Raw genomic sequence first — 22,860 nt, forward strand, 5'->3', positions numbered from 1 at the left:
TAACTACTGTAGAAAGCATTTGTGCTGCTCATTGCACTTTAAAAAGTTTCCAAACAGCTCCGAACTAGCACCAGAACCACCTTGGTGGAAAAAGGGGTATGTGAGAGTCCTGGAGTGTCCCAGTCTGGACCCGAACCCTTACCTGGACAGACCTGAAAATTGCCGACGTTGATTCTGCCAAGAAAAAACGTGCGCCAAGCGTGTAGCATCACCTACAAGCAGACTTCAGGCTGTCATTCATGGGTCTAAATACTTACTAAATTCTGTAGATCTTTAGTTTAATAAATTAACATAAATATACACGTTTTTACTTTGTCATGGTGGAGACCTGCATGTAGAGTGACGAGGACAAAAAGGGATTTAAATTCATTTTAAGATGAGTGTGAAAAAAAAATGGAAAACTGGGAAGGGTTTGAGAACTTTCCATCAGCACTTTCTGTAAATATAAATTTATAAATATTGAATATCTGCTGTATTTGTTACTTCATATATAAATGTTTAATAATGCAATTTCATTTCTTAAAATAAAAATTCTTAGAAAAAAATGTATGTAATGTATGTGTGTATGTGTGGGTGTATATATATATATATATATAGAAACATTATTTTTAATAGATTTTTAGAGGGTTCTACTGAAATGATTTCTAAGTGTGTATCTGATGTCGTTTTTTTTATTTTTATTGTTTATTATTTCTTCGTTGTTTTTGAAGCCTTGCCCTCGCTGTCAGTTTGTCCAACAGATATGTGCACGAATTTCACTCTGTCTCACCTGGCGAGGCCTTTTGAACAAAAACGTCTATCGAGTGAATAAACATAAACGCAACTGCAATAAATATTCACTTAACTCTGCTTAAATAAAAAAAAAAAAAACGCACAGAACGTCTTTCGCCCGGTGATTTTCGGCCACTGCTCAGGTCTTGTCTCGGCTTTTATGCAGAGGTTCATGTAATATTTTCCAATTTAAAAACAATGCTCGCGGGAGTGTGTGTGTGTGTGTGTGTGTGTGTGTGTGTGTGTGTGTGTGTGTGTGTGTGTGTGTTTGGATTTACGTGGAAGTGCATTTGCTGCTCGGCTTCTCTCAATTTCCCTGCATTCCCCATAAACACGAGACCGGGCTAAGAAGCTAGACACGCTCAGTGTGGCGGAAACATGTTTCCTGAGTCTGCAGAGGGAAAACCATCTTAGGAAATAAAATATTATCCCAGAAAATAAAAATAAAATTGCAGGATCATTTACGGCACTAGCTGTTTTATATTTTGCCAGTTTTTTTTTTCAATTATTACTAAAAATGCATCAGTAGAAAAACACTCGGTGTATTCCTGCACACATGAGGTATCAGGTAAAGGTGTGAGGGCGAAACCCCCGTGAGATACGTCTCTAATGTGAGCTGCTCACCTGCCTGAGAAGATCGAGGCGGTGCTCTTGTGTGAATACGCTCAGGGAGATTAGATTAAAAATATCACGGGCCTGAGCGTGCGCGCGAAGCTGGCGCTCTGATAACGGATTCAGGTCCTCGGGTGAGCGGCAGAAGTGGCGGATTTGACATTACTGGAAAAAATGAATAAATAAATAAAAGGTGGAGGAGAAGATAAACTCAGAGCCGTGTGGATGTGAAATCTGTTACAGGAAAATAAAATACAACTGGCTGGTGTGATGGAGTTACTGTTCCTATCCGTTCCCATGTGCCAATGATACACACACACACACACACACACACACACACACACACACACACACACACACACACTACCAGTCAAAAGCTCAGACACACCTACTGTTATTATTTTCTACATTGAACAATGATGCTAAAGGCGTCTAGACTGAGTTGTTCTCTGAACAGGTGATGTTGAGATGTTTCCGCTGCTTGCGCTCTGGAGTGCGTTAACCTGGAATCGAGTTTGACGTGCTGTTGGTTAATTAGTGATTTCTGAGACTAAACGATCTATAGGATGTCTTGCTTTCCTGTGACGCTCCTCACCAGAGTGTTTGATGTGTTTTGTGGCTGAGCTTCATGTTTTAAAGCAGTGATGGCATGTGTTACCATGTGGGATTATCACCGTGACCACAGGACATGTCTTCTGGGAATTTACATTTACTGGTTAGGGTTAAATAACAGCTAGATCATCTGCAGTATTTTCCATTGCGAGGCTCGAGGGGTCTCCCAGCCGGGTTCCGGTACCGTGGAAGTGGTGTTGGTGTATGATTGTGTTTAAGGATCAGACGCTCCACTCGCTAAATGTTGATGAGTGCAGTGAGCTCTGGGCCACCTACCTTACTTCGTTAAAATGGTTCGCACCAAACAGATGTTTTACGCGGCTAAGAGTCTCACCATCGTACTGAGCTGGAAATCCTCTGTAAATGTCAACCGTTTTTACGCCTTCATTCACCAGACATTTCATCACAATCCCGGTTTGACCCGAACACCCTGGTATATTAATGTGCTATAGAAGTGAAACTGACTTGGCTTACGTGTATAGTCTGTATGAAACATACTGTAGTTCCTGTTCTCACTTATATTATAGCAGCTATAAAAATCCGTCCTCTCTCACTCCAGGTTCTTCTTTTCTTCTCACCATTTAACCCCCCAAAAAAGGTCTGTCCTGAAAACGTACAGCTTTACCCCTAATACTGGAAACTCCTTCCATGAAGATTAAATAAAAATCTCCCTGGAGAAACAAAACAATGTTTTGAGGACAGATAAAAGTGTCTGCTTGAACACTGCTTTTCAGTAATCTCAGAATGTTTGGTGTGAACAGGATGAGTGGTGGCGGTGGCGAGCTGGTACAATCACAGCGTGAGCCGTTCTACTTTTTAATAAAGACAAGAAACCAACGTTATTTTCGCTCAGGCTATAAAGAGCAATTAAATCTCACTGAATCAAATGCAATTCACATGAAGTAAAAGAGACGGAGGAATATGAAACATAATTTATTTACTTTTAAAAAGAGTTCATTTAGAAAATTGCTTTATAGGAAATTATAGAAAACCAGAAGCTGTTGGTGCTTGGCTGCGTTTTCTCGACAAAAAGAAATAAAGCCGGGACTCCACTAGTTTGTGGCGCGGTTCCTCGTACTCTGCGTCTACAGTAGCTTCTCCCCTGTCCTGACCTCCCAGTGCACTTCAGCATGTTTACAGTGATTGCTGCCCCTGTGGTCACCTCATCCACCGGTCCTCTGATCCACACACAGGATTGTGATGCTCATGGATCCCATCCCTCAAAAATTATCTAAATTGCAGTCCGCCATACGCCTGAGTCCCTCATCTTCCATGATCAGCTGTATCTCCGCTGTCTTTTGTTCGGGTCTGACCTCGTCTCCACAGCAAGCCTTTTATCTCCCTAATCATCCGTGAGTCACGCCCTTCCAGGTTTTTCTCCCCATTCTATGGGAGACCAATTACAGCCCATTACCGTGGCAAAGCAAGACAAAAGCTGGAGATGGAGAGACAGCTGTTTCAGAAAATGCCAGGACACGCTTCACTGGGGTTTTCATCACCATCATCATCATCTCATCATCATCATCATCTCTCTGTTCCTCTCTCTGTTCCTCTGTTACTCTAACAATGATTCCCAACCACAGGTGGCGGATGATGGATCCGTGCAGACAATCAGTGCATGATCAGACGAACCAACGTCAGAGTAGATTTCTCTTTCTCACTGAGGTTCCTCACACATCGTCACACTCACATCCAAGAGCTTCTGAGTGACGTGGTCTCCTGTGAGTTACTAAACTCGTTGTGTATTCTTTAAATTCGTCCATGCCGCTCAGTCGGAATCTTTTTTCTTTTTTGTCTCTTAAATCTATCATTTTAAAAGTCTGACAAGCATTCTCCTAAAGGTCTCCAGAACATTTGTAGAGCCAGGAGGTCTGTGAAATATCAGATCGGACAGGCAGAGTTCTTCATAAACAGCACCGGTTTGATCGTAATTTGCTCTAAACACACCCTTACTTTCCGGTGAAGTGCTGCTGCGTGAGCTGGTTTGTTTTCCACGTCAGCGGCGGTACTCCTAGCCGAGCAGAACGCTGTGTGAAGTGCTCCCTCCACTCATCCCTCGCTCTTGAAAACACTGAGATCAGCCAGGTCGCTCTAGGGTGTAGTGACACCACTCTAGGTGTAGTGATACGAGTCTAACAGCTACGATCATACACCATGTTAATGACTTTCCATTTAGCTGTGCTCAGATCAGTTACTATATTCCAAAAATTCCTGCTGGTTCGGGGTTTACGTTCTGAAAACCGTGTAGTCTGGTGTCTTAGTTGCTCCAGGATCTACAGATCAATTCTGAGGTTGTTTCTCATCATCCATTTTTATTTCGCTATATACCGATCAACAATAACATTAGCACATTAACATTGATCACCAATTATACAGTAAACTGGTGACAAGATGATGGGCGTCCGAGGGTTTGGCTCACCAACGGTCGCCAGCCAGCCTGGTCCGATCCACCAGAAAAAAACTGTCATCTGTGATCTCCTCCCCTGTTGTGACCTCATATAAGAAAAGCCCGTCTCCTGGATGCGTGTTGGTCCTAGAGGGGCGTGGCTCAGCAGTAGCTCATTTATATAGACAATGGAGAAGAAGGAGTTTAAGGTATTAAAAAAAAATTATCATCTGATAGATATTTCAGCTGGGGCATCAACACACACACACACACACACACACACACACTAGGTGAGCTCTGAGACCTCTGTAAACGTGTTAAAGAACAATGAGTTGAGTTTATTCTGCAGTTATATAGAGATCAGGTGAGAACGTGTTTAACAGAATCTCATCCAATCCCACTTGTGTACGTAAAGCTCGGATTTAAATAAAAACTAAATTAAGTAAAAGATTTTCCGAACAAGGCATTTAAGGAACACTTTTCTGAACAATGTGGCTCCAGGAACATTTAGTGGAGCGCTGCAGGACTGGAGTGTGTGGACGGTTCCTTATAAATAGTCCTGGCTCTGGTCTGAGAGAATAAATCAGTGTCTGTCAGTCAGACCGCTGTCTTTGGAAGCTGACATTTGGCAGATCAAGGCTAACAGATAGAAAGCGTGTGTGTGTGTGTGTGTGTGTGTGTGTGTGTGTGTGTGTGTGTGTATGTGTGTGTGTGTGTGGATTTAAGGGCATGAGAGGACTCTGGAGGCCCGTGGTCAGACTCTGGCCTTATGTTATTTTTATTCCACCATCAATCATGTCATCAGCTTTAATCAGGCCTGAGAGAAAGAAAGAGAGAGAAAGAGAGAGAGAAAGAGAGAGAGAAAGAGAGGGGGGGCGGAGTTTCGGGATGAATTGAGACTGACGTGTGGTGACATTGACAATGACAAGAACACTGCTGCTGAAGATGCTGCTGCTCTATTTTACTTGGAGATGACATGACAAGTAGCTCTCTCTCTCTCACACACACACACACACACACACACGCACACACACACACACACACACACACATGCCATGCTCATACACATGATAAATAAATATATAACAGCACCCTGACAGTTTGATTGGCGCACAATTATTTACGATAAAAGCTCTCCCACCAAAACCAGTGTTCAGTTTCCAGTCATTATTAAAGTAAAGAATAAAGCGCGGCCTGAGGGTCCTGACACCCCCCCCCCCACCACCACCACCCCCCACAGGGGGGCGGTTACTTTCCTAAAACTGCACATACAGGTTTACTGTCCAGCCAGTTAACAGGCGGTTTATTATTATACACATTAATATCACACCACACCGTTCAGATCTTCTTACTTTCATTTTCATTTTGAAATCCATTTATAATTTTCCTTCCACTTCATAATCATTTGACACTTTGCACATAATATTACATTTGTGTTTGTGGTTGAAAAGTTCAAGGCTCTTAATCAACCAATCAATCAATCAATCAATTAATCAGTAGAATATCCTGAAAAAGAGTTGCAGCTTCTACCCCTGACACTGGAGGCTCCTTATAGAATTTCTCACAATATCGTTTAGTTGTTGTTTTTTTGCCATAAGCCTGTGATTTTTCACCTGCACGTTATCAAAGCAGTTGTTATAGAAAATTAATTAACACGTTCAGTAGTGATGGATGTTCAGTATAATAATGGGTTACTACAGTTTTTTCTCTTCTCTCTCACACTCATTTGTGCCAAAATCTAATCTGTGAATGGATTAAATGCGCAGGCGTATTATCCTCTACATTATTCGCAGCTTCTCCTGATTCGCACCTCGCTGTGAGCCGAGTCCGAGCTTCGCATCTTAAGTTCGAGAATCATGCAGGTAATTAACTTGTGTTTCAGAGCGGCGTGTTCGGCGTGCTTTTCACACCACTGCGGTTGCCAAGTTTTTCTGTGATTTCCTTTCAAACTGGAGTACACCCTGCAGACTAGAAAGGAATCATTTGGTGATGGAAAAAATAGACTCATAAAGCAGATCGCTCCTTTTTTTATTTCTTTATTTTGTCTCGTATCCTGCCACCATGCCTGGCTTTACCTGGATACACGGGAATTACGATAGAATAATCTACACAGGTCACATGTTTCTGCTGGAAATGATATTTTAATGGTGTACAGATTAGCATGAGGAGTTGGGGGTGAAGATGTGAGAGCGGCTGCTGAGAGGAAGCGCGAACATCAGTGTGGGCGACTCGTATAAGGATTTATTACATAACGTCATATTTATATATTTTATTTTGATCTCAAATTGTGTTCCATATGGTTTATATGTGTAAGTGTGTGTGTGTGTGTGTGTGTGTGTGTGTGTGTGTTCACATGAACTTCTGCGAGAAATATTGCTGTAGCAACGAGAAAACGTCTTCAGAGTGAAAATCATGCAGAGAAATGTTAAAGATCTCTTTGTGTGTGACGTGATCTTGTGTTGGAGTCCTCACTGAAACTAGAGGTAAAGTGGAGAAGGTGGTTTCTTCTTCCTGTTACACCATCATTGACTAAGAGGCAAAGGAACTTTCAGGAGAACCTTTCATGGACCACACTGATCTAGGAATCTTGAACACCTTAATTTCCAAAAACTTTCCAAGAACGTTCAGAGAAACTTTCACACGTGTCTGTATGGCTGTAAGCACTTTTAGCAGAATCTTTGCTTCTGGCTTCTAGGAACATTTAGGAGAACTTATGGACCGTGTTAATTTAGAAACTTTGAGCAGAAGTTTAGGAGACCTGTTTAATAAAGAGTAAGAACTTTTAGAGGAGAAAGTTTCATATCTGTGTAAATCTAGAAACTGTTACGAAAACTTTTTCAAAGCAAATATCATGAATATCATCAGTGTGTAAACATAAACATTGTAGGGGAAGTTTTACTAAACGTCATGCTTCTAGGAACTTTCAGGAGACCATTTTATAAACCATGTCGACCTTTTTGGAAGAACCATTTCCTGAACAGTAGTCATTTTAAAGCTTTAAGCTTTTAGGAGAATGTTTCATGGCTGCACAAACTATAAGGAAACGTTTAACAAAATTGATACAGACCAACGATCCAGAGGAGCCGAACCATGGAGCCAAATTGTCTTGTGTCTTTTGAATGCACTTCTCCTTCTACTGTTTCTTGGTCTTTGTGTTTTGTGGTGTTTAGTTTTAATAAACTAAATCTGTGCTTCCCACTACTTCTTCTTTTAAGCACTAAGATGAAGAACTTTTACGAGAACATTTTATAAACAAAACGTTTCAAGAAGCGGATAAGAGCATGTGAAGGTTATGAGTTTAAGGATATTTATCTAAAAAAATGTTCAATATGTTGTTGTTGTTTTTTAACTGTGTGTTGGTTGGTTGGTTGATACAGCATTTGCATGTATTCACTGTATGTATGATATTTGTCTCAAACAAATGTTTGAGATAACAATAATAATAATAACAATTATTATTATTATTAATATTATTATGATTATTATTATTGTTGTTGTTGTTGTTGTTTATTATTATTATTATCAATGTTGTTTCTTATTATTATTATTATTATTATTATTATTATTATTATTATTGCCTTTTCTTTCAGTTTGCATTCACAATTCCTTCTCCTGGAGAACGGTCTCATGACTGAAGCAAAACATGAATAAATGTGACTAGTTAAAGTAAAGGATCAAAGAGGATTTGGTGGTTTCTGGCCTCAATCTTAAGGTGTTCTCACTTTCATTTGGACTCGGTCTTGACCCGGCCTCACCCCCCTCATGACTCAATCTCGACTCAATCTCGGCCAGCTCTGCTCAAGGACGTGCCTTTGGCATTCTTCATGATGGCATTAGGAGGTGACAAACACCAGCATGTTTAATCCGTTACATTTTACATTTTGTTTATTTTCTCACTTATTCCTTTAAATGCCTTAAAAAATAAAAAAATTAAAAAACTGATTATATTTTTAAACATATTTAAGAAAATGTATCTTCGAAAAAACATTTTTTGTTGTTGTTGCTTCAACAAAATTCAATTCAACAACAATCTAATACTGTAAACCCTGACAAGCAGCATTTTTTAAAGCATTGAGGAATTTTGTTGTAATTTTATATTATATTGGGGACATGCACAAATTTAAATAAAATGGACTCCGCCTGAGGAGTTGCTACTTAAAGCCAGCGTTGTTTCCACTATAATTTATTTCACAGGCACTTATTACAGCACATTAAAGTTATTTTTATACCTTTCCAAGCTGGTTAGGACTCAGGGTCAGGGATGATACAGTGACCCTGGAGCAGACAGCGTTAGGGGACTTGGTGGATTAATAACAGTGGTTCAATCACGCTAGGGGCGGTGGTGGTTCAGAGGCTTACTGATCGGAAGGTCAGCGGTTCGAGCCCCAGCTCCGCCAGGTTGCCACTTTTGGGCCCTTGAGCGAGGCCATTAACCCCAGGGTACTCCAGATGTATGATGTATGTTGACCCTGCACTCTGACCCCACCTGTCCTGTGATATGTGGGGGGAAAGAAGAATTTCACTAGTGGCAGCTCAGCAGGGGTGAGACTTGAACCACTGACCTTCTGATTAGCAATACAGAGCCTTAACCTTTGACCCACTACACCAGTGAGGTTCTTTCAGGTGTCCTTACTGTACTGCATGTACAACTGTTTTGGTATCGTCCATCAAACTGGCTTAGACGTTTCTCAACCAAGCTAACTACCCAGAATTTAAACTAGGGGCGTGGCCAATGCAACAACAAAAAAACTTAGTGAAATGCGGTAAATGAGAACGTAATGCAAAGGTTTTAACTGTATAAGCCACGTTTACTCAAGTTGTTTAAATAGGATACAAAATTTTGACCTTGTGTTAAGACATTTATGTCAACAGCAAAAAATAAATAAATAAATAAAAATAAATAAAAGAAGATCTGATATCAGACCTGAGATCATGCCACTGTGTTGTTTAAATAATGTTCTTCTCAAGGTTACAAGAGTCGCACCATTCAGAAAACCTTCTCCTAAAATACTCCTGGGCCGCTTGATAATGTATTCCTCCTCTGTTCATGAAAGTACCAAGAAAACCCCGTCCTTGTGTCCTGCCCATGAAAATAAGAACCTGTTGTGTGCTGAATGATAAATCAGGACTCCGTCACTCCAACAAAGCTCTTTGCTGCTGGAACATTTTTCAGGTTGATAAAAAAAAAAAAAAGAACTGAAAAATCATCAGCCAGAAAGAGGTTTTGATGATGAGGTTAATCAGCTCCACATTTGCTGCAAATTGCCTTTTTGCCAGGTTCAACCTGAATATAAAGTTTCATTTGCAGTCATTTAGGACAAGTTCAAAAGGTTTTTAATTTCATGTTTGATAAAAGAAAGTTCTTGACAACTTCCCCAACCAGCTCATACAGTATCTTTTGAATTCCATAGTAACAGCTCGTTCATAAGGATGTGTTTAATGGACGCTCCGCAAAAACTAATTAAAAACAATCACGTTTTTATTTTTCCCTTTTATGAATTTCTCCCTTATTTAGTCATGTTCAATTCCCACCTTCCATCAGGAAGGACGAAGACTATCACGTGTTTCCTCTGAGCCGCATGATGCGTCTTTTTGAACTGACTGCTCATGCACCTTTGGGAGCGGCGTAACAAACTCGGAGGACAGCGTTATCCGCCCCTTGTGCTTGTTTGAGCTCACGGACGACCACGTGAACTGACTCCCATCCCTCTTCTCTAAAAGAGCTCAGCTGGTCAGCTCTCTCTAGGCTCCTGAGATTTGATCTTGGGTTCTCTGGATGACAGGATGAACTCATTTTGTTTATTTTTTTTTCTTTTGTGATGTGTTCATGTGATTGTTTAGAGGAAGGAGTCTCCAGTGTCAGTGCATTAAAACAGTCAGACAATCTGTAAATAGGTTTAAGTTTTCTGATATCTTCGGGACACAAGCGACGCTTCACATTAAAAGTGATTATACATTGTTTAACAAATGCCTTTTTTTTAATCGTTGTCTTGTATAAGAGGAAAAAAACTCTTTAAGCCATACATTTCTGTTCTTTGGTTTGCTCTTTATTCCTTACACATCCCATCCTAAACTAGTCATTAATCATTTGTCACGTCGGTTACCTAGCAACTGGGATGCACACGGAGCTGTTGGATGGGAACTGAACACTAGAAATATATACTGTATAATTAATCCTAAATGTAGCTCACTGTAAAGAAAGTGAAATGCGCCTGATTAAGGCTTCTAATAATGAAGTCTCAAGCCGCTGAGTTTAAAGTCAAAGGGAATTCACAGAGCAGCTCTCGCACGCTGCAAACCTGAAGATAACATCCTTCAGCAGAGCTGGAGAGAAAAGACAAAATGTCAAAGTGCTTCAGGAGAACATTTACAAAGAGGGGAAAAGTAACTGATTGAGCTCAGAAACAGAACGGCAAAGTGTGGAGGAACAATGAAATGATATTTATCTATATTTAGATTAATTTTATAAATAAAAAAGGTTTAGACATTCAGAAACATTTTTCTTGAAGTTTTCAAAAAGCTTCTAGAAAATTACAGTCCAAACATTCCAACTTTCAAAGTTCTGACATGATGATGACATTTGGAAATTGTGCCCTTAAAATACATTTAAGAGTTCCCTGAACAAAACATTTCATGAATAAAACCCCTGAAAGTTCTGCTACAGTAGATGTCACCATAAGCATGATGTTCAGATAACCACCTTCTTAACTTACACTGAGAAATACAAGGGTTTTATGATTTTTCTCTCAATTTTTATAGACCTTTAACACTTCTTCTAAAGTTATTCTTAAATGACCTAAAACTGTGACATTTAGAACCTTTTTTCCTAAAATTCATAAGAAACATAATGTCCAGAAACATATGTTCTACTGAAAGTTTCTTCACTTTTAATGTTTTTTTTAAAAAACATTATAATAAAACTTCTTAAAGATTATAGGACCATGATAATTAAAAACTATCGTTGTAGAAATATCTTTTAAGTTTTTTTTTTCAAGTTTAGTCTTTATACTGTACATCACATATTCATTTCTGCACAGTAAATTTTAATTTTTATTCTTTACATATCCCATCTTATTTTTTTTTGAGTGTTTTAAGAACAATGTTCAGTCCATCAACTGCTCAAATTCTCCTAAAAGCACCTAGAACCAAAAGGTGAATAAAAGTTCCTCTAAGCCTCAGAAAAGATTCTAAAATTCTTCCCACCGAAGCACACTGTAGAGAACACATCTACCTCGTACATCATCCTTGTAAATTTTAAGTGTCATTCTAACAATATTTTTAATATCTAATAAAATTATTTTATGTGTAGTTAAAACCATACAAGTGAAAAAAAAGTAAAACAAACCAAAACATAACATTCACCAGCATTTCGCATTAGGAAATAAGGGTGCACAAACTTTTCAATTCATCACTATAAACAAACATCCGAAACCGAAAAGTGAAATTTCCTTTTTTTTTTTTCCTCCGCAAGTCCCCCCCCACCTCACTTTGCTCTAGTGATCCTCATTCTCTTGTGGTCTATTTATTTCTCTGTTCATGCAATTCCATCGAAATCCTATTAGAGACTTTATTATACAGAGCAGCAAACAGAACACAATCCCACACTATAATGTATATCGATCTGGCTTAAGGCTCGGAGCTATAAATATCACGCGGGTGATTTCGCGCGCCACCCGGTCATATTTTTTGCGTGACGTGATCGACGTGAGCGGCGTGATGAATTCGATGAGAGGAAGAGATGATGTGTGTTAAATAGTTGCTGCATTTTAAAGCATGAGACGGGAGGAGAAAAAACGGGGAACGTTCTCTGCGAGCATGAATGAGGAGAGAAATGTGCGCCCTGGCATGCAGAAAGGCTTAATTAATTAAAAGGACTAGTGGAAATATTGACATTTCGCTCGGATGGAACTGCATTAGCAGACGCTCGCCTGTTATTGTCATCGCAAATCTCCAAGGTCTATAATTAGTTTTGTATTTTGTCAAACTCAAGGTTCTGTTTATTGTTAATTCGCTACGTGACTGTGTCGCTCCACAGTGTTGCCATGGTTCTCTAATTACAGCCTGTCCTCTGAATGTTAATGATCAGGACCATGGGGAGGTAATGACACCGAGTCCTCCGGTCCCCCGCTAAGTCTCACCCAGGGGTACTGAGTTAATATGGGTAGAAATATAAACCATATGATTTCATATAATCTCACAATAACATTTCTAGATGATGCTGTTCTCATAAATACAGAGCAACGAAACTGTAGAAAACAGAAGCAGGACGGGCTGAGAGTTCTGGATTCTGATTGGTCCAATCGCGGGTTTTGTAGAAAGTTAACATGCTCGTTCTGAAACATTATCGATTCTACAATAACAGCGTATTCTAAGAGACTTGAAGGAATAAACAGATTAAAAACTGTATGCAGTTATTCACCTTATCGTAACGTTCGTGGAAGGAGTCTCCAGTGCTAATGTGTTTTAACAGTTAGCTGCTATAATCTAAGTGAGAAAAAAAATAGCTTCATATTTTTATTTTTTTAATATATTTTTTAAAAATGATAAAATCGTTTGTTGGTTTTTAATAAATAATTAAAATATTGTAATAATAAGAAATTTGCGTTATTGTGTATTTAAGAGAAATAAAACACTTGGAGACATTTGGGGACGTTGGGGACGAATGTTACAGGAAAATAATCAACTTCATGATTGTAACAGTCACTTTATCAGAGCACCAACGCATGGACTAAAAGAACACATAAGTGAAAAAAATATATATTTGATGAGGAAACAGACATCCTGACTGAATATGATACTCCAGTGTCAAACCATTATTAAAAAGAAAAAACAATTATCCTCCTAGATAAGTGTGAAGCCTAAACATGTAATGAACACACTCGCTCATGTGTATAAATGTTCTATATTATTCTATATGCTATTCCTTATAAAGTACCAACTCAGACTTACTGATGTATTTGTGGGCTGAATAGAAAAGGAATTCCCTTTTTCTTTTTAAAGAAAATTTCAGTAAATCATGATCTCATACTGTACTAATCCCTGGATCTTAGCAGCAGGCAGCTTGTAAGAACGTCTCACATGTTGAAAGTGATCTTGAGATAATTAGCACAACATTAACATCAAATGATGGTAACCAGACCAGATGAGACGCACCACTTTTTTTTTCATGTACCAAAATTCTTAAAGAACATTTTCAATAAACGCAAACAAACCTCTTTGTCATTCATTACCATAAAGGAAAAAATATGATTTTTCTTTTTGTTATTGTTTGTACCAATCCATTATCAATACAGTTTAGGCCAGAGGAGGTGCTATCAGTAGGAGCGGAGATGCCCAGACATTGCTGTCTCCTAAAAGAACTAGAGGACGAGTTCCTCCAGCTCGTCCTCCTCCTAAATCGGCAATGTGGAGAGGTTGTATAAGCCCGCCTTCTGAATGGTCCATAGTAGCAGTTCGGTCTATGTCCACTAGGTGGCGGGGCATTATGGGTGTCTGCTTTCAGCCATCGGTTGCTTGTTTTACCATTTTTTATTACCATTTGAATTTTTCCCCGTTTTTTTATTTGGATTTTTCCCCGATTTTCTCCCTAATTTAGTCAAATCCTCCCTGTCACTAGGGGCGCTCCAACATTAAGGCCTCTACTACCACTCAGTCGTCAGTCAGTTTCCTTTGAACCAGCCGACCACATCTTTTCGAACTGCTCGCTTACGCACAGATGGAAGAAGCGTATCACACTCAGGGGATACACTCGCTTGCATGAGCTCATAGTCATTCAACTATTTCTTTAACGGAGCCTCAGATGATCAATATTTTTATACCTCTAACTCTCTTTAAATCGCTCTGTTTCACTCCTCCTGTAATGTCTACTGTATGTAAAGGAGCCATGTTGGCTTAAAGAGTTAAGGCTCTAAGTTACTGATCAGAAGGTCAGAGGTTTAAGCTGACACTATCGATCTCTTTATGAGGACCTTTAACCCTATCTGCTCTAGGGGGCGCCGTATCCTGCCTGACCCTGTGCCCTGACCACAACTCAGCTTCCTAACTGGAATAAACAGTTAATGAAAAAAAAAAAAAAAACAAGAAAAAATTCATTTCACATTAGACATGTAATTAAATCTTAATGCTAAATAAGCTATGGCTGAGCCACGCCCCCAGGGACAACAGCAGAGCTGATCAACAAGCTGGGGGAGGGGTTTAACTCCTATGAGGTCACATTACGGGCAAAATGTAATTGCCTTGGGCAAAAAGCAGAAAGTTTCTCCACTTGAATGGTGCCAATTATTATGAAGGTGCACTTTTTTATACTATTTAATTGTTTTGTTGACGTCCTGAAACATCAGCCACATCACCTGTGACATCACCCAGCAGTCAGTCTTCACATTTAACACACTGATAACAATCTTTCTCTCTCTCTCTCTCTCTCTCTCTGACACCTGCGGTGAGATACACATCTTTTATGCGCCACTTGTTCCATCAGAGCCTTTGGGTAAAAAAAATAAAGAGAATGCTTGCTAAAGGTCCTGCAGTGTTATGAAATGTAGCTAGTGCCTTGGTCTGTGCCGCCATGCCCTTTTCTCACTTGTGTTATCAGTAGGATGAGCTACAGCTTAGACACCATGAGGGCAACATCCCAGAAAAACTGCAGAAAATCCCCTGCTGATAGAACCGCTTACAGCATCAGCCACGCCCTTTTATTAATCGCCAATTAACTTACAATAATCAGAAGTACAATTACTGTGGAAAGGAAAGTCCAAAATATAGACGCCACAAAGTCTAAGTTTAGAAATTATAGAAATGTCACATCACTATTCATGACATTTATTCCTGGAGATGAAAATTACCTCCTCACAAGAGGACAAAAATAATTGGAATTCTTGGTATTTTCTTATTATCCAAGTTTACTAGGTATTAAATAAAATATTTTTTTGTGCTATTTGCATGCAATGTTTTATTATCAAACAAAATGATTTTAATTATATTAATTATATTAATGATCCCAGCTGTTTAATCCCTGTAGTAGTGTTATTCTGGAGCGGTGGGAATTATTCACCCAGTAGGGGGCGCACAATTGCATCTCACCCCATTTCTCTGCTCACAGAACCTAAACACGGTCATGGCGATACTCTATACACACACAGAAACCCAAACATGTCCGTGTCCTGACTTCTCCTATAACAACCTCATAGAGACCGATACTCTGTAAATGTCTGATAACGTGACTTTAATTTTGCAGGCCAAATTTGTGGGTAAGAAATGATTCTAATTAAAGTTTTCCCAGCAGTTAGGATTAAAAAATGGGCGGGGTCACTCAGAGTACTGCTCCCAGCCAGTAGAGGGGGACGGGAGACATTTTGGGTCAACCAAAGGAATAATCAGGTGACCTGCTGTGGGTAAGTCCTAGACCTAACCGATTAAGAGATGGAATGTTTATTATTAAGAATTATGAATATTATGAACTGGACTTCCTGTTTTAATGGTTTTATGAAAAACCCTGGATCAGGATGTTCTCTTATCAGAAAAGGTTCCTATGAGAAGTAGAACACCCAGTAGTGAGACAACAAACTCTTAAGTAACTCTTAAACATTTAAACATTTTTATTTCCAAGAGTGTGTCAACTACCATGAAGTAAAAAAGTAAAAAAGAAAGTGGAAAAATCTTTTTTTTTCCCTTTCTGCTGTGTTTCTTTAGATCAGTAGATAATTAACGATTCTAAAACTTCCAGAAAAAGTTTTACTTCTTGCAGGGACCTTTTCCTCCTCTTTATTTCAGTCCAAACTGTAAGAGGTCTTCAAGTATAAAAACGTGTTTTTCCAATAGAGAACTGCTTGGTTGAATTGTTCTGTATGAAATACTGAGCAATATTTTATAGAAAATGTCTTTCAGGACGTGCTCCATGCTGTAGAGCTTAATTTCATCTCAAGAAGTTATTTTTTTTTATTTTGACACAAAAGTGACAAAAATGTATAAGAAATGTTTGATGAGAAAATAAAGAAGAATCCAATAAAGAAAGAAAAATGGGATAAATTTAGTGTGGAAGTGTGTAAACAGCGCCTGAGCAGGTAAGGTACGCAAAGCGATTCCTCAAAGGAGCGCTGAACACGAGTCCGTGCCAGGTTTTAATTATCTTAGAAACGCTAAAAAAGTCCCTTCGCTCAGCTTTTGGATGCTTTTGGCGAAGCGAACGCTCCTGCTGAAGCGGCACTCGCTGGTACTCGCCGCTCTAATCAGACATTTACACGCCTTTTCTACCACCACTATAAAACTTCGCACCAAGGTCAATGTTTGTCGGAAGCCAAAGCAAAGCAATTCGTCAAACTTTAAAGACGTTATTGTTAATATTGAGACAATTAAGACGTCCCAATGTTATAAAGAAGTGACATGTGACCTCGAGCGCAACGTCACCCGTCTGCGTAGCGATGACGGGCGCTCCGGCTCATTCCCACCACCGAGGACGTGCATTCCTGCGTCTCTGGACACCTGTGCTGGAAATCAGATCAACGGAATGGATCCCCATGAAGTAGCATCTCTTGTTCATCTTTTGAGTTTGTAGCCTTCTACATCTATATCGCTTCATATTCCATTTCAATTTTGACAAGCGATCCACTGAAGCGGGAGGTTTTTGCCAGAGGAAGCTGCCAAGTTTTCTTCTACATCAAAGCTTGAGTCATCACAGAGAACGCGAGATCCCACGGGAGGCGCTGCGGGCGTGCGAGCGAGTGGAAATAAAAAAGTGGTGACAGGTGAAACGGTGAAGTGGAGGAAAGGGCGAACAATGCCGATGACAAGCCTGAGATATTTGAATAAAAAGGAAAAAAAAAAAGTTCTGACCTGGACGGATCATCACCGCGGGACAGAGGTTACTCAGTGTCATTGCTCTACATGAGAACTTCAGACCATCGGATTCTGCATTCTGATTGGCACAAGTGGTTAACCACACCTCTGATGCGCTCGTTTTAATACTACGGTTTCCATAGTAACCACTCTTTCACATGGAAAAAGTGGTTACTATGTGTTCGCTAATAAAAAGCGGATTAAATGTGTTTGTTTGCGATGCGTTTATGTACAGTAACATTAATTAAAGGAGTCTCCAGTGTCAGCGCTTTCCTTACAGCCAGAGATAAAGCTGCAACTTTAAAGGGGACCTTTTATTCAAAACTGACTTCTTACCCATGTTTAGACATTGAGATGAGTCTTCAGTGTGTGTACACAAGAAATAAACATCAGGACCAGAATCGGTATCCGCTTGCTGTCATATTTTATTAGTCGGGACTTAAACAAGCCAATTAGATTAGACTCTGTCTGCTTTTGTGACCTCATAGAAGAAGAATCCTTGGCAAGTTCCTCAGCTCTGCCGTTCTCTTCAGTAGATAATAAATGCATTCTTTGTGGGGTACTTTAGTGACCTCATAGAAGAAGAACCCCTTCCTTGATATGTTGTTAAGCGATGCTGTTCTCTTCAGGGGCGTGGCCTAGCAGTCACTCATTTACATAAACAGTGAAATGATTCATTCAAAGAACAAATAAACAAATCTAAGGGTTATTAGAGCTGTAAAATTAGTTTTTTGAAAGTGTAAAATATGGGACCTTTAAAGTTTATGACACCTTCAGCACCGTTTCTAAGCCAGGATTTTTAAATGTGTTTATTTGTATCTTATTATTTTCAGACAAAAAGCATGCTGTTTCAGTCTTTAATGAAGAAAAATGTGTCATATGTGATAAATTGCTGTTGTGTAAAAGGACTCAAACACTTGGGGACATGCTGTTAGAGGGAAATAATCCACTACAGGGTGTGCACAGTCGCCGCATTCTGCTGTTAAACTGAAGAAATTGATAAATAACAGCGGTGCCGGTGGTGAAGGAGGTACGGACACAGCAAAAGCAAACACTGATAAATGACAGAGAGGAAAAAGATTGAAAAAGAATGTGTTTGTGCAGGTGAGGCCATGACCGTGAGTAAACCACAGGCAAACATCTGAGCTGAAACTCAACCTGCTGCTCTGTATAATAACCATGTGAGACACAGGCAGGGAGAGATTAATCTCCTGATTAAAGAGGGAGATCTGTTTTAATCTTAAGGTTTTTGCACTTTATTAATAACGTGACACGCTGCTGGTTGAAGGAAACACTTCAGGGTTCAAGTTTTATCCTTTTTAAACTTTAATTGTACGTCTTTATTAAATGACTTTATATTTGTTTTGTAAATGGATTACTACTGCTTTATTACTAATGTATAAAAGCTTTATAACCAGGCTTCAATTATAAACTCATGTTATTTTTCCTGACCACATTTACGGTGATGTTATAACAACTCTAACAACTCTAACGACTCTAACGGTTGTTATAAAGCGTGCATGTACAGGACGTGTCGCTCTCCGTTACGGACATCACAGAGTTAAAGTCACAGCTCTGGCTCGGTGCCAGCAGTCACACCAATCCCCCCAACACACTTCAGCATTCCTGAGCTCATCTTCTACTAAAATATCAATAAAGGATTGCTCCATAAAGGATTAACAGAGCGTGTGTGAGCGCCCATCAAGCGATAAAACACCAAATTAGTTTTGTATGAGAGGAAGTGCTGAAGTGTTTTATTCCCATTATGTCGGTGAAACGAGGGAGTTCCTCATCTCTCTTACGTTACAGCAGCAACCGGGCGCTTGTCTCGCTCGAGAGTCTGATAACTTAATCAGATAAATAAACCTTTTGTTGTGTCTGTTTCAGTAGAACGTCTGAGAATGAGCTGAGATCAAAGAAACTCAAGGGTTAATTCATTAGATAATAAATATAATTTATTATTCATAAGGAAATATAATTTGTCCTTTTGTGAGAAGAAGCTTCTGAACTTGCACATTATTATTATTATTATTATTATTATTATTATTATTATTATTTGTTTCTCAATATTGCGTCTACATACAGCACTTATTTGTTTATTTTATTCATTTATCTGCTTATGTGCCATTAATTTATCTGCTTTATCTATCTATTTATCTATCTATTTATTTATTTATTTATTTGCTTATGTTTGAACTTTATTATTATTATTATTATTATTATTATTATTATTATTCGGTTCTCAATAATGCATTTACATACAGTACTTATTTTTTATTTATTCATTTATTTGCTTATGTGCTATTTATTTATATGCTTTATCTATCTATCTATCTATCTATCTATCTATCTATCTATCTATCTATTCATTTATTTATTTATTTATTTTCTTATGTTTGAACTTTATTATTATTATTATTATTATTATTATTATTATTATTATTCGGTTCTCAATAATGCATTTACATACAGTACTTATTTTTTATTTATTCATTTATTTGCTTATGTGCTATTTATTTATATGCTTTATCTATCTATCTATCTATCTATCTATCTATTTATTTATTTATTTATTTGCTTATGTTTGAACTTAATAATAATAATAATAATAATAATAATAATAATAATAATGATGATGATGATAATAATAATAATATTAATAAGCATTTTTAGGTGAAAAAAATATTGAATTTATAAAACAAGGTACAACACTTTACATTGAGCCCATGTCTCAAAAACATATTTATTTATTATTTTATATTTTGCATTATTATTATTATTATTATTATTATTATTATTATTATTATTATTATTATTATTATTATACAATAGGTCACCATTTCTCTTTCTGCTTCTTAATAAATAATTAGAATATTTTTCGAAGAGTTTATTTTTATTTATACATTTTACCCCCTTAAAAGATATCATAATCTGTTTTAGCATTTCTTCAGGTTTTCTGAAAAAAATTAAACACATCCTAAATATTTCAGTTGAATAAAAGCCTGCACTTGAGTGCAGAACCACTGGGGAGAATTGCACTGCATCATGGAGGTGATTAATAAGTACTGTGTGAGAGATTCGGACAGCACCGCTGCCTCCACATTACTCATATTTCAGATAAAAAAAATAATAAAGACAAACAAGCTGAGATCGCTGGCCGAGACGCGTTTCCACTTTAATAAATCGTCTTTATTCCCGACCCCTCCCTCACACCGGTCAGAACGCGTTCACAGGCAGCGTTTCAGTCTTTCACTCGTTCGGGTTCGTCCCAGTAAAGGACACGGCGCGTCCCAGAGGACCGAAGTCAACGTTAAAGTCTTCTCCGGTTGTCTAATTAGCGGCCTCGTCTCGATAAATCATCCTCTGGAGAAGCGGAGAAGAAGAACGCTTTAATTAATCGCTACTCATCAGGCTGTGAAAGCAAAGAGGGGAAAGATATTCGCTCTGGATGTACCCTTGTCTGTGTTCTATCGGAGGACAGGCGCATATCCATGCACACACACACACACACACACACACACTGTAACACAGAGCCATCGATTAGTGCCGCAAACCACAAAGAAGAACAAAACTTACAACACAAAACCCAAAAACAACAAACAGTTTCAATCTGTCAGTCTGAATAAAATCCGGAAGGAAAAGTTGAGACGCTGATCATCGCTCGTCTCTCTGGGAGTCCGATTCCACAACAGCTCAGAGATGAATGGAATCAAACATCATCATCATCATCATCATCATCATCATCCAGCACAAAGCTGGTGTGTGTGTGTGTGTGTGTGTCCGTATGTGTGTGTGTGTGTGTGTGTATGAAAAAAAATAACCCCAGACAGAGATCTGGAAAGCGAGGAACGCAACAAAAGAATAAAAAGAAATCACAAAGAAGCTTTAAATCTGCACCGACCTGCTGTTGAGGCTGAAATCCGTCAGGAAGAGAAGGACGCAGACGGCCCCGAGGAATTTCATCTCTCGCTCTTTTGCTCTCCGTGTGCTTTCTCTCTCCCTGTGTGTGTGTTTCTGCTTTCTCTTCTGTTCTCCTCCGTCTCCTCGTCTCTCTCTCTCTCTCTCTCTCTCTCTCCCTCCTCCCTCTCGTCCTCGGCTATCTCGCCTTCTCTCGCTTGCTTGCTCTCGACGCAGGCGCTCTACAGCTTCGATCAGTGTGTGTGTGTGTGTGTGTGTGTGAGTGTGTGTGAGTGTGAGGTTTGGCAGGTTTAAAAAACAATAAAAGTGAGGCGGTGTTTTTCAGAGACACACAGAAAGAGATGGACAGAAAGGAGGAATGATGAATGATGTCATCGCCAATGCAGCTGCGATCGGCTCTAATCATTCATGAAGCACCTCGTGGTCTTGTTCTCATAACTCCTGGTAATCCACAAGGGGGTGCTATATTGCTAATTTAGCAGCTAACTTAGAAGGTTATGACTCTCTCTCTCTCATCGTCTGTATCGCTTTATCCTGTATTCAGGGTCGCGGGGGGACTGGAGCCTATCACACGGGACAAAGTGGGGTACGAGGTGGGGTACACCCTGAACAGGGCACACACACATACACACACGCTCACACATCCTCACACACTCATTCATACGCTACGGGTAATTTAGGAACGCCAATCAGTCTAATCTGCATGTCTTTGGACTGTGGGAGGAAACCGGAGAACCCGGAGGAAACCCACCAACATGCTGCCCATCAACTCCATGGTTTATGACTATGATATTTCGATATTGGTTAAATGATGATTCTAGTTTATATGTGGCTTCAACAACTTTTATAAGATTTGGTAGAAAAATAAACAGCGAAATCAAGTGAGTCAGAGTCGAGGAACAGGCACGAGTCAGACACCAGGTTGCCTTTGTTGGACCCGTGAGCAAAGTCGTTAACCCGACCTGCAGTAATGTATATGTGACAAATAAAGGTTTAATGTCTGTACAGCATTCTGGGGTGTGTGTGTGTGTGTGTGCGTGTGCGTGTGTGTGTGTGTGTGTGTGTGTGTGTGTGACAGCTCCCTGACAGGAGCCAAGTACCAAATGAGATCTTTCAAAATCTAAACATTTTCCAACAATGTTTCAGTAACACTCCATAATGCTAATTTCCACAATACTGGGTTTTACCTTTTATGTTTACCTTTTAATTAGTAAGGTAATTAATGTATTTGATTATTTAATTTTTAAAGCTTTTACATCAGTAATACTGTTTTATACCAGAGCAATTACCAAGGGGCAACCTCCAGTTCTGAAAAACAATCTTACATGAAAGTGCAGTTCCTCAAATGACCCCTGGGGGGGGTCAACCCCCATAGAGCTTCTTATTAAAAAATTCCCAGAACAGAAATGAACATGATTACATTCTGGTACAAAAACCAGCTAGCTAGATTTCACTTGTACAGGGGCTGAGTAAGTTAAAATTAGACGAGGTGGTATCAAAAAGTTTGGAGACTAGTTTTGTAAGTTGCCAAGAGATGGCAGCACAAGTCTGGACGCACAGTCACAGGGAGCATCGACCTTCATAAGTCAGAGAGCCAAAAGACAGGCAGCTGCGAGACATGACATTCCGTGTGAAACTGGGCAAATCTGCCACAGAGACATTTGACATGATTTAAGAAGTTTACGCGATGCTGCAACGAGTCGTCCGCTGTCTTTGGAGTGACATGTGTG

At 39.1% G+C, this 22,860-nt stretch overlaps 1 protein-coding gene across 1 annotated transcript in view; it reads right to left on the reverse strand.

The window, feature by feature from the left end:
• luzp2 (leucine zipper protein 2) overlaps positions 1–21,315 on the reverse strand; it is a 110,629-nt gene extending 89,314 nt beyond the window's left edge. The window contains exon 1 of the mRNA XM_053499850.1: positions 21,114–21,315. Within this exon, the coding sequence (XP_053355825.1) occupies positions 21,114–21,175 (62 nt within the window). The 5' untranslated portion in view covers positions 21,176–21,315. The remainder of the gene's footprint in view (positions 1–21,113) is intronic.
• Between the last annotated feature and the right edge of the window lie 1,545 nt (positions 21,316–22,860).

The sequence above is a fragment of the Clarias gariepinus genome, chromosome 7, assembly GCF_024256425.1.
Source record: "Clarias gariepinus isolate MV-2021 ecotype Netherlands chromosome 7, CGAR_prim_01v2, whole genome shotgun sequence".
NCBI classification, from domain to species: Eukaryota; Metazoa; Chordata; class Actinopteri; order Siluriformes; family Clariidae; genus Clarias; species Clarias gariepinus.